The sequence below is a fragment of the Misgurnus anguillicaudatus genome, chromosome 8, assembly GCF_027580225.2.
Source record: "Misgurnus anguillicaudatus chromosome 8, ASM2758022v2, whole genome shotgun sequence".
NCBI lineage: Eukaryota > Metazoa > Chordata > Actinopteri > Cypriniformes > Cobitidae > Misgurnus > Misgurnus anguillicaudatus.
Genome location: NC_073344.2, coordinates 30191565 through 30203823, shown reverse-complemented (window position 1 = coordinate 30203823; position 12259 = coordinate 30191565). Strand labels below are relative to the sequence as shown.

The window sequence follows — 12259 nt, the reverse complement described above, 5'->3', positions numbered from 1 at the left end:
GAGACCCCTGGTTTAATAAAGACATTTTTATTCATTTTAATACTAGTTATTTATACTGTTTTTTATTTATAGCTTATTTTTGCAAAATACTAAATTTTATATTTTGCAAAATAGCAAATACTAGTTGTAAAGGCAGAAAGGACTTAAAGAAGAGTTATAAACGTTAATGCATCATTACTTTTTCACACAAATTACTAACTTAAAACCTTAAAGCAATTTATTTATCTTAATACATCTTTTAAGCAACGTATTAAACTAATTAAAAACAGTCATGTACGACATGTATTAATTATGAATTATAGAAGAGGGATAAACAAACCCAAAATCGAATGAACTTTTTCATCTAAAATATACATTACAGACATTTTGAAGAAACACTTTTCAAATTTTCAACAGGGCTTTATTGTTAAATCTTCACTTATACAAAGCAATTTCTCTGTACAGATCAAGGAGACATTTAAAACAATTTCTTACAATTCGTCGTACCCGGAAAGTGCAAAAAATACAATTCATGTACACGGAAATAAAACTCATGCTGTACATTTATAAATAAGCACAGATATACACACACACACACACATTAGTGACAGCTACTGGAAGTCACAGGTCTGATATGACAAAACAGTCACTGCTAAAGTTTGTCCCATTGAAACCGCCGCTGTTCCCAAGGGGTCACAAAGTGTCATGCTAAAGTCTAAATCATCGAGTCTAAACCCCATGACAACAGAGAATAAAAAGGCACTCCGTTTGTTTTATCCCAAAAATAAAACGCACACATCTGCATATAAAAACAGCAATCTGCAGGGATTTCCTGTTTTTAAAGAAACAATCTGGGAATAAAGAAAAAAAAATGGTATAATGTCCATAGCAACAAGTGGGAGCACTTGGTGACACCATCTGAGGCAAACACACCCCATCCCAAATCTAAACTTTAGGACATCAGCACCACTGCAAACTAAAAGCACATACAGTATATATATGGAAGAACACAATCTCAATAAATAAACATCCTGATTATCCGTCATTTTTGGTATTAATATTTTCATTAATATCTACATTTCTAAAACAATGAGGCTTTCAGTACAGGAATGAAAATTTGACTCAAAGACACGGGTGATAAAAACAAACTCGCAAGACCCTTATAGAAAATTACTATAGTAAACATACTTTCTGTCGACACACCACAGTCACTACAGTTATTAAAATAAAACAGCGGCAAACAGTTTCCAAAATTTCTTAAAGATGATCCTATATATGTATATTATGATTTTAGAGTAGTAACATTGACAAACTTATTCGTGGGACAAATGGTCCCCCCAATGTAATTTCTGTTAGGGGCCGCAACATGCTGACAAACAGTACATGCATACGCACACGTGTACACGACACGTCTAGTCAACAATAAAGAAATAAACTGCATATGAACGAGCAAGAATTCAAACGTCGGGCGAATTCTCTAGAAGGCTTGGACGTTTACCTGCATAGTAAACAACGACTGCATGGCTTTGCAATATAAAAAAAGGAAGGAACACAGCGCTTCACCTGACTAATGGACTATGCAGCATCTATTACAGCTGTCCCCCGTGTAGTACCTTCAATCCCATTTGTAGTGCTTTGTTTGGAAACTAGGAAGACTGGAGGATTTCGAATAGCAGTGATTTACAGTGGAATGCTTCAATAACCTGGGATTGATTCAATAACTGTATTGCTTACTGTCATTTCTCACGAAGCCCTTCGAAGCGTTCTCCCATTTCTATAGTTGTAGTGTTCATCAAAACAAAACAAAACAAATCTTTAAATCAAAGTCAATAAAATAAAAACGTACGTGTCATTCTTCATTGAAATAACTACACCACAATTCAAGTAATTCAAGACAACAACACATTCAACAGTTTACACCCCATAAACGTTTTGTTAGAAAATAAAATGCCGTACGTGCTGATCTTTTGGAATAGTTTATGCTTATGACAAATTTGCGTTGGTGAAAATTATCGTCCACCTTTTGTCTGTGTGCAAATAAATACTGACTGTATATCACAAAACATAAGATCAGGCCACTGAAACCAAAGAAATATAACAACTAGAAAAATAAACAAAACATGTATGCAAGACACAGAATGGAACAAATGATAATGGCATTGATGATGATTAAAATGCATGACAACCAGGAAAATGGGCGGGGCATGTGTGGGTGTGGTCGACACGCATAGTTAGATGGTGCCTGCACCAGTCCAACCACAGGACTATACAGATAACACACAAACGGTAACACACATCACACAGATATGCATACACGTGATGTTTGTATTATAAAAAGTCCTTCGTATTGTTTCAGCAAGAGGAGAGTCGTCCTCCAAACAGAAACAATGAATTCGGGAGACTGTGCTGATTGACGGGACAGTGGGCCAATCAGGCAGAAGGGCTGTGATTTAGGGGGTGGGGTCAGGGTTGCTCTTGGGTGTGATACTCTGTTTCTCCAGACGAGATCTGGGTGAGACGTTTACTGGAGCCCCAGAGTTTCCGCGTAATCTGGCCAGAACGCATCTGAGGAACAGAGGAGAGGATAAAGGAGAAAAGAGGAAGTGAAGAGTGGGAAAACAAAAATGATCCATGAGTGCGTGTGATCGTCTGTTTGATTCATTGAGGTTAGTGCAAAATCAAATGGCAGATAAATCAAAATCTTGAAAAAAAGAGATAAGAAAATGATAATTGAAGGGAAGTATATAAAGACTTTGGTTCCAAAACGTGATAAACGGCATAAAAAAAAAAATCAGTATTGTATCTGGTCAGTATTAAAAAAGTAAATTTGTAATAAGTTTGTAACAAAAAAATAATTGGTATAGAAAACACATTTTTACAAATTAGTCAAAATAGATTTATAGCGTTTTGAAACCAAACTCTTCATATGTACTATACAAACCAGTTATGAACTGTCACCTAAAGTAAGAAACTAGGAATGTTTGGCCAATGCATTGCAAGGTCGCAGTTCAAACATTGGAAATATAATGACTGTTTTCAAACAGGTTTCTCTAACAAATAATCAATTGCCACGATTGCCATACAGTCGCATCTCTTACACCATTGGTTTAGCCAATTTTGCTTTTTTTGTCTGGTCGGAATATGACGATATTTAATTTATTTTTTCCAATATCAACAAGCAACTCCTCTATTTTGTACATGGAAAATAATTTTTTTTTCCCCAAAGAATCAATAGCTCCCCACCTATAAAGGGCATCTATTATGCAAAATTCATAGTTTGGACATAAATGTGTGTTGGCAGTGTGTGAACACAACCATCCTACAATGAAAAAAATCCACCCACTCAGTCTTCTTTAATCCGCATTAAACCAAAGCAGTCTCATTAGACATGCCGTTTACATTCTCTTGTTAATGTGACGTCACACTGATAAAGCCCCACCCACGGCTGCTGACTGACAGTAGTGCATTACCATATTTTCCGCCATCAGCAAATTGTACGCTGTCAGTCATATCCCAATGGTGAGATACTATTGTTTTTACTGTATTAAATTACCGTATATACCCAAATATAACACGACCCTGAATATAAGACGACCGCCCATTTTCCAGACTTATTTTTGGGAAAGATGAGATTTTGTGGAAAAAATCAGAAAATTATTTTATTTTAAAATTCTAGTGATACTTTATTATTTATATACTTTTTAACACCATTCATTAAATATTTGGAATAATTTGTCACAAAATAAAGTGCACTCTGTCTATGAATAAGTTCACAAATGAATGAATGAGTGACAAAAATGAATAACCTTTTCACAAAAAATCAATAATTATGTAGGCCCATGTATGTATGTAACTGTGGTACTGTGAAGATAGATAGAAAATAACCATCTGCTTTAAATCAAACACATCTAACCTATCGCGTTGGCGCCCTCTACTGTTTCCCCGTGATTTTGTCTATATCGCAAATATAAGGGACCCCCCCCCCATTTTTCTGTCTATTTTTAGTACAAAAACCTCCTCTTATATTCGGGTATATACGGTATTACAGATTTGCACAAAACTTTAGCGTTACTTTCTAAATGTCAACAAAAGACTATTGCGAAATGACGGCGTTTCCATTTACTCATTGTGATTTTCACAAAAGTTTCAAAAAAACCTTCCAGGAAATGTTTCTTCTATAAATATATAAACATTCAATATATTTAAAATGAAAGAACAGATTCTCTGCTTTTAAACAAACAAACAAATAAAAAAAGTTTCATGCTATCTTCATTTGTTCTCTTTTTATCTCAAATATGAGTAGGTTTCTTCAAAAAAAGCTGAGATAATTGCATTTTTTGTAAAAAAAAAAAAAACTTTGTTAAGAGATCAAATTCAGAACATACACAGAGTTTACAATGTTGTAGAACTAGCTGATGCTTCAGTTTTTATAAATTGGGTAAAAGCGACACCTAGTGGATAATAGCAGAATTAAAGATTACTTTAAAAACTTGTCAGGGAAGCGTCATTAGCAGGGAAATGTTTTCTCTTAATTGACGAGATAACTCGTCAATGGCGGGGAAAGAGTTAACCGATGATATGCGACTGAAACTTAGTTTTTTCCTTTCGCGATAAGTCATTCCACATCACATCGACTAATGTTGATAGGTTTACTAATATCACATCCACCACACTAGGTAATATTTTTAACCGGAGGGGACGTAAGACTATTATTGAAACATTAATGCCAAGGAAAGGCCCTTATACGTAGGAGCGGCAACATATAAATATTTCTTGGAGGTAATAGTACATTATTTTAAATTAAAAGAGATGTAGGAGTGTAATCCAAACAGGAAAGTATCTCATTCTTGGGAGCAGACACGTATTGAGGTGTTTCTGGGAGGTTTTAATACATACCGCATCATCTAATAATTTATTATTCGCATTTTGTGCAGTTATGTAAAAAAGCTAATTTTTTGAATTGCCTGAAAAACCACCTCATGCGAGCGTAAAAAGCTTATGGGACATATGGGCGTTTTGGCGAAATTGGCTGAATTTTCAATTCGCAATTGCGCAATTTGAAGGGTAATTGAAATGCAGCTACTGTCTCTTGAGCGAGGAGCTCATTTGCATTTAAAGGTACACACACGAAAACAGCGTTTTTTTCTCCCGCCCAAATAGGAAATGCTTTAATAAATGTTTTGTGTTTTTTTTTTAGCTGAAACGTCATAGACACATTCTGGGCACACCTGAGACTTATATTACATCTTGTAAAAATGGGCATATAGGTGCCCTTTAATTTCACAGTTTTAAAATTATTCATCTTCACTACTGTTAGCATCACTAAGATTAGGTTACAACTCCCACTGCTAATCGAAAACTTGCAAACTACAGTTACACTTCACACAACACTGGAAACACGATTTATACTATATTTTTAACTAATTGCTCGGGATCAAATTCAATCCATTGCTATTGTGTCTCGTGTATGTAAAGTGATTTTATATGTATAGGGAGAATTGTAAAATAAATACAAAACTTTAGACATTTTTAAATTCCACATTTCCTAAATGAAAGTATTCTGGTCTCTGAGATGCAGCAGGTGTGCGGGCGATCGAACCCGAAGCGTGTTCATGAGGGGCGAGCCCTCCATCCTCTGAGTGATGTAGTTCCTGAAGGAGCTTTTTACCTCCGCTGGCTTTCCGACGCCCACCACGATCAGCTTTCCGTCATCAAGTCCCACCAGCACGTGAGACTGTTCCTTAGTCACGGATACACAGCGGATGGGCACCCTCATTGCCATCGGAGCAACGCACAGAGTCAGGCTGTCACGGCAACCAGAAGAGAGAGAGCGTTACAGTACCAATGATGTTATCATCTTCATAATAAAAAATATACATTCATATAATGTCTAGCTCAATTGATGGAGCATAGCACAATGACTGTGGGTTTGATCCCAGGAAACACACATGCTTCATTTCAAAATGTAAGAAAAATGTTTATATTTCTTGCATTTGTTGAGTGATTTGATTGTTAAGGGACATATTGAAGATAAATATTACTAGAAATGATTGCATTACATCAATAACACTTACAATTTGTTTTAAATATTTAACATGCAGTGTCTACATGGAGCCTTGATTGACAAGTGATGTCACTTCTCAAATAAGGAACGAGTCGACGAGTGTCTGTCATTGCTCGTAGCTTTAGGAAGTGTCAACTGTAGTTATTTTAGGAAAATGAGTACAACAGTAATTCGATGCGCGGAGCTAGCCACCATATGTTACCTTACGGCAGAAGTATTACCTGTAAAGATCCCTGACAGACAGGAAACCTTGTTCACTGCCGATAGCCACATATTCTCCTGAGACACACAGGTCTGTCACCTGTTCGTTCAGCGGGGCACTGCACAGGTGTTTCCCATTAACGGAGTACAGGTGCAGAGCGTTCTTGTCCTAAACACAGAGAGGATCGGTTTACATGCGTACAGAGAGAAACGGGGTGGGTAAATGTGGGTCTGTGATGAATACCTTTAGTGTGGCTTTGCCTTCAATGCAAGTGTGCACTAATAAATGCCCCTCGAAGGACACAGCCAGGTGCATGATGGACATGGGCAGCGAACTTTCACACGGAGGCCGCAGACAGCGCATGTACTGACCCCTCCTCACGGTGTGAATAATCACAGTTCCATCCTGTTACACATATAATTTCATATTCAATGTTTTGTATTTTATACTTTCTGTATTAGTTTTCACTTTTGCATCATTCCATGTTCATAGCTGTGATTTTGTTTTATACGATGGCCCCTAGTTGCAAAAATTATATATTGTGCCTTTAAGTCCACTTCTAATGCTGTGCAAAAAAAGTAAACGTGTTATATCATCCTGTGGGCAGTGTATTTTTTAAAGGGATTGCATGCGAGGTTACTAACCCTTGATCCAGAAACGGCCATGTCCAGCTCCGTACTGATAGACACGCTGACAACTTCATCCGTGTGTCCGTACAACACCTGCACTGGCTTAGAGGACAGTCCCACCGGAGCACCACCCTACACACAGGACACATTTTAATTTTCCCAACAGCTGTAGTACAGTAAAAGACATCTTTAGGGGGATTTTCCAGAAGAACAGAACGCACCTGTTGAAGCACCTGCCACACCATACAGGTGCTGTCTCTGGAGCCAGAGATCAGGTGAATCCCGAAGTGATCCGTGGCCAGACACGTCACAATGTCTGCCAGGAGAGAGAAAAATAAAATGAGAACACGGTGTATTTGAACCATGTGATATAAAACAAAGACCGCAAGATCGTCTTACCCATGTGACGGATGTGCTGCCCCACTGTTTTGCCTTTGACAAGAGACGTCACTCTTACGCTGTTGTCCCAATGGCCTCCGCTGAAGAGAAGCTTTCCATCGTGAGATACAACAAATAGCTGAGCAGAGACCTCAATCCCTGGAGCGAACGTCCCCGCTACAAACCTCTGAGTCCTAATAGAAACAGACAAAGAGAACGTTATTATAGGTTTATATTAGAGATGCACAGATATGACTTTTTTCCACCGATACCTATTATTCAGATGGATACCAATGCTGATAGTTTGGTGGTTATATTAACTTGCATTAACTTAATTCTGAAGATTCAATTTTCTGAATGTTATTCGTTTATGTAATGAATTGAACATTAAACTAATGATGTTTTTTACATTCTCTATACACAGAGCTCAAATTCATTGCATTTTCCTGTTCACTTTTGATTGACAGGATATTTCGGACATGACCGATAGTGTGGAAAAATTGCTTTTATCGACCAATACCAATTATTGAATGATATATTGGTGCACCTCTAGTTTACATTAGAGATGCATTGATATAAACAATTTCCACCGATACCGATTATTCAGACTGATATCTGCCGATACCCAGAGTTAGATGAACTTCCATTAACTAAATTCTGAAAGTTACATTTAAACATATAAAGAAGGATAACTAGTTTAATTTTCTACACACAGAGTTCAAATTCATTGCATTTTCCTGTTCACTTTTGATTGACAGGATATATCGGCCATCAGGGATTATAAACTATCGGCCGATAGTGTTAAAATTGGCTTTTACCGACCAATACCGATTATTGAACAATATATTAGTGCACCTCTACTTTACATTAGAGATGCATTGATATAAACAATTTCCACCGATACCGATTATTCAGACTGATATCTGCCGATACCCAGAGTTAGATGAACTTCCCTTAACTAAATTCTGAAGGTTGCATTTGAACATTAAACTAGTGATCCTCCTTTATATTTTCTACACACAGAGCTCAAATTCATTGCATTTTCCTGTTCACTTTTGATTGACAGGATATATCAGCCATGACCGATAGTTTGGAAAAATTGTTTTTATCGTCCAATACCGATTATTGAACGATATATTGGTGCACCTCTAGTTTACATTAGAGTTGCATTGATATAAACAATTTCCACCGATACCGATTATTCAGACTGATATTTGCCGATACCCAGAGTTAGATGAACTTCCATTAACAAAATTCTGAAGGTTACATTTGAACATTAAACTAGTGATCCTCCTTTATATTTTCTACACAGAGAGCTCAAATTCATTGCATTTTCCTGTTCACTTTTAATTGACAGGATATATCGGCCCTCAGGGATTATAAACTATCGTCCGATAGTGTTAAAATTGGCTTTTATCGACCAATACCGATTATTGAACAATATATTAGTGCACCTCTAGTTTACATTAGAGATGCATTGATATAAACAATTTCCACCGATACCGATTATTCAGACTGATATCTGCCGATACCCAGAGTTAGATGAACTTCCCTTAACTAAATTCTGAAGGTTGCATTTGAACATTAAACTAGTGATCCTCCTTTATATTTTCTACACACAGAGCTCAAATTCATTGCATTTTCCTGTTCACTTTTGATTGACAGGATATATCAGCCATGACCGATAGTTTGGAAAAATTGTTTTTATCGTCCAATACCGATTATTGAACGATATATTGGTGCACCTCTAGTTTACATTAGAGTTGCATTGATATAAACAATTTCCACCGATACCGATTATTCAGACTGATATTTGCCGATACCCAGAGTTAGATGAACTTCCATTAACTAAATTCTGAAGGTTACATTTGAACATTAAACTAGTGATCCTCCTTTATATTTTCTACACACAGAGCTCAAATTCATTGCATTTTCCTGTTCACTTTTGATTGACAGGATATATCGGCCATCAGTGGATTATAAACTATCGGGCGATAGTGTTAAAAATGGCTTTTATCAACCAATACCGATTATTGGGCGATATATTGGTGCACCTCTAGTTTACATTAGAATTGCATTGATATAAACAATTTCCACCGATACCGATTATTCAGACTGATATCTGCCGATACCGAGAGTTAAATGAACTTCCATTAACTAAATTCTGAAGGTTACATTTGAACATTAAACTAGTGATCCTCCTTTATATTTTCTACACACAGAGCTCAAATTCATTGCATTTTCCTGTTCACTTTTGATTGACAGGATATATCGGCCATCAGTGGATTATAAACTATCGGCCGATAGTGTTAAAAATGGCTTTTGTCGACCAATACCGATTATTGGGCGATATATTGTTGCATCTCTACTTTACATTAGAGATGCACTGATATAAACAAGTTCCCATCGATACCGAATATTAAGACTAATATCTGCCGATACCGATATCGAGAATTTGATGGTTACATTAACTATTATATGCCGATTATTGGCCGATATATCAGTGCGTCTCTAGTTTAAATATGTTATCTTTTCTAATTGTTTTATATGCAATACACTTGTGAGACAAAAACGATGTGAGTTACAGGTAAAAGCAGTACGTCAGATAAACTCACTTTGAACTGGCGACTGTAGGGTCTTTGATGAAAGTGAAATAGTTGGATATGTTTTTGTCATACGGCAGCCAACCGTGTGTTCCCATCAAACAATTCTGGCTTATTGTTACCTGTTAACCGAAAACACAGTGAGAGTATTTAACATCGAATTGCAACCAGAAATCTTTTGATCTCACGGTGACGGGCTGCAACAAGCTTATTTGTTTACAGTAAACTTACCAGAGTATCTGGACTTCCCTGTGAGATAAAGGAATGCGATTGGTTTTTGGGGACGACAGCTTTAACCAGAGGAACCTTGTCACTGATGCCCTAAAACACAGATTTAAAATGTAAGAAAACAAAATGCAATTCATCAAACTTATGCTGTTAGCTTAGTTATCACCCTGCTCTATCAGTTAAACCAAAATTTATTAAAAACTGCAATGGACGTTTCACATGGTACACGGCGAGCTGCGAAATCGTGCGTGGCTACAGCTTTTCTCGTGTAGTGGAAGCGTTTTGTGCAGCATTTAATGCAAATATGTTTATCTTCAACAGCACCTGCCGTGAAGAGCCGTGTCCGCGGAAAGAGCAGGATTTTGGGTGCACGAGCAAAGCAGACCGTCTCCGCTTCACCTCTGTAGTCGCCCCATTTTGTCGCTTTCTGCACATCTACTATTGAAAATGAACTAGACACTCGCGGCTGCCGCGTACCGTGTGAAACGCCCAAAAGAGTAAACACAAACCTCAACGAAAAATGATTTGAGTTCAGTGAGATGCTCAAAGATGTTGAGAGGACATGAGTCCAGACGAGACCTTCTCTTCTCTAACTCCTCTAGAGAAAGACGTACAGGATGTGGCTCCTAAACACACACACACACACACACACACATATATATATATATATATTAGATAAAATCCTACATTTCTTTATGCCAAACTTATACATGTTTGATAGAAACAATTGTTCTATATTTATGCAAATATTATGTGTTGGCAGTGTGTGCAACCCTACAATTAATCCTCATTAAACTAAAGCAGTACAATTAGACATGCTGTTTTGATTCTCTTGTTAATGTGATGTCACACAAACAAAGCCCTGAAGCCACTGATTGACTGGTTAGTTTTACCTAAAAGCTTTTCTAAATTTGTTTGTTAGCATATTTTAGTGCTAATGCAGCTCTCAGACTCTATTCACATGAATCAGATATATTTGAACTGTAACTCTTTTGCATTTAAAAGGTACATACATGCTTTTGCTCCCACCCAAATAGGGGCATTTTGGACATGATAAAAAAATGATCTGTGTAGTATTTATAGCTGAAACTTTACCGACACATTCTGGGCACACTTAAAACTTATATTACATCTTGTAAAAATGGGCATAATATGTGGCCTTTAATGATACTGCAACATACTGTTATGATCTGAATGGGTTTTTAAGCTTCTAATAGTACTGTAAGCATGTCTGGAGAGAAATCACAGTGCGATACCTTCAGTAACTGGCACGGTGTCTGTCCAAAGTTACTGATCATGCCTTCTAGAGCTTTCCTCTCCTTCTCGTTTGTGATGGCGTCCAAATCTACAGCTCCTAAAACATCAGACAAGTATTTCAATTTCACATTACCCAAACTATTTATGTACACCGTGAGCTTCTTAAATTATGCAAGTGAATATGTACAGTCAGCTCCTGGGCCCTTGGTAATCACCAGCCAACTTTAGTATGCAAGAAGAAAGAGACCACAAAGTGATACAAGGGACATCAGTTGTCTGGGTCAAGACCACAGTTTACCAGTCATATTAAAAATATTTGACCGAAGAATGCCATCAATCAAATATTACAGAGAGAAGTTATGCCAAAATAATGTATGTAAATAGTATATCGAGTATATATAGATATATAGTTTGTATATATATTGGTAGTGGCACAAACATTTACATTAGCATTTACATTTCCTATAGTTTTTGCATAGTCCGTTTAGGGAAGTCGTGCCAGTAGACAAACCATGTTTGCAACGCATCTGGGCAGTTATTTCAGCCATGCAAAACTTTAGTTCTATCTATTTAAATGGGGAAGGACCGATATCCATGTACCATAACTTTTACTGTAAGATGGGACTTCCGTCACCAGAGCGGCCATACTGAGTGTTGCATTGACCCCTATAGTAACAGCAGTGCTCAATCTTATCTATTATCTTTGGTATTGTACTTACAGCATAATAAAATCCCGACTTATTACCGCTGCTAGATCAATACAATTTACTAGGGGTGTAAATCGGACAGTTCATTACGATATAAATTAATATAAAAAATAAAGCTGTTAAACTTAACCTTTTAAGTGTCACCCCACCATATTGAGTTAAATCTACACTCTTGGAGCTTTCAAACAATATACAGTTTGTCATGATTAGAT

The 12259-nt window shown here is 36.9% G+C and overlaps 1 protein-coding gene across 1 annotated transcript in view; it reads right to left on the bottom strand.

Annotated features, from left to right (window-relative positions):
* Positions 1-378: 378 nt before the first annotated feature.
* The window catches only part of nbeal1 (neurobeachin-like 1), a 73231-nt gene continuing 61350 nt past the window's right edge, over positions 379-12259 (bottom strand). Inside the window, 11 exon segments of the mRNA XM_073870698.1 lie at positions 379-2544; positions 5648-5783; positions 6265-6413; positions 6489-6650; positions 6890-7006; positions 7096-7190; positions 7274-7446; positions 9868-9977; positions 10087-10176; positions 10593-10709; positions 11340-11437. Coding sequence (XP_073726799.1) covers positions 2443-2544; positions 5648-5783; positions 6265-6413; positions 6489-6650; positions 6890-7006; positions 7096-7190; positions 7274-7446; positions 9868-9977; positions 10087-10176; positions 10593-10709; positions 11340-11437 — 1349 coding nt within the window. The 3' untranslated portion in view covers positions 379-2442.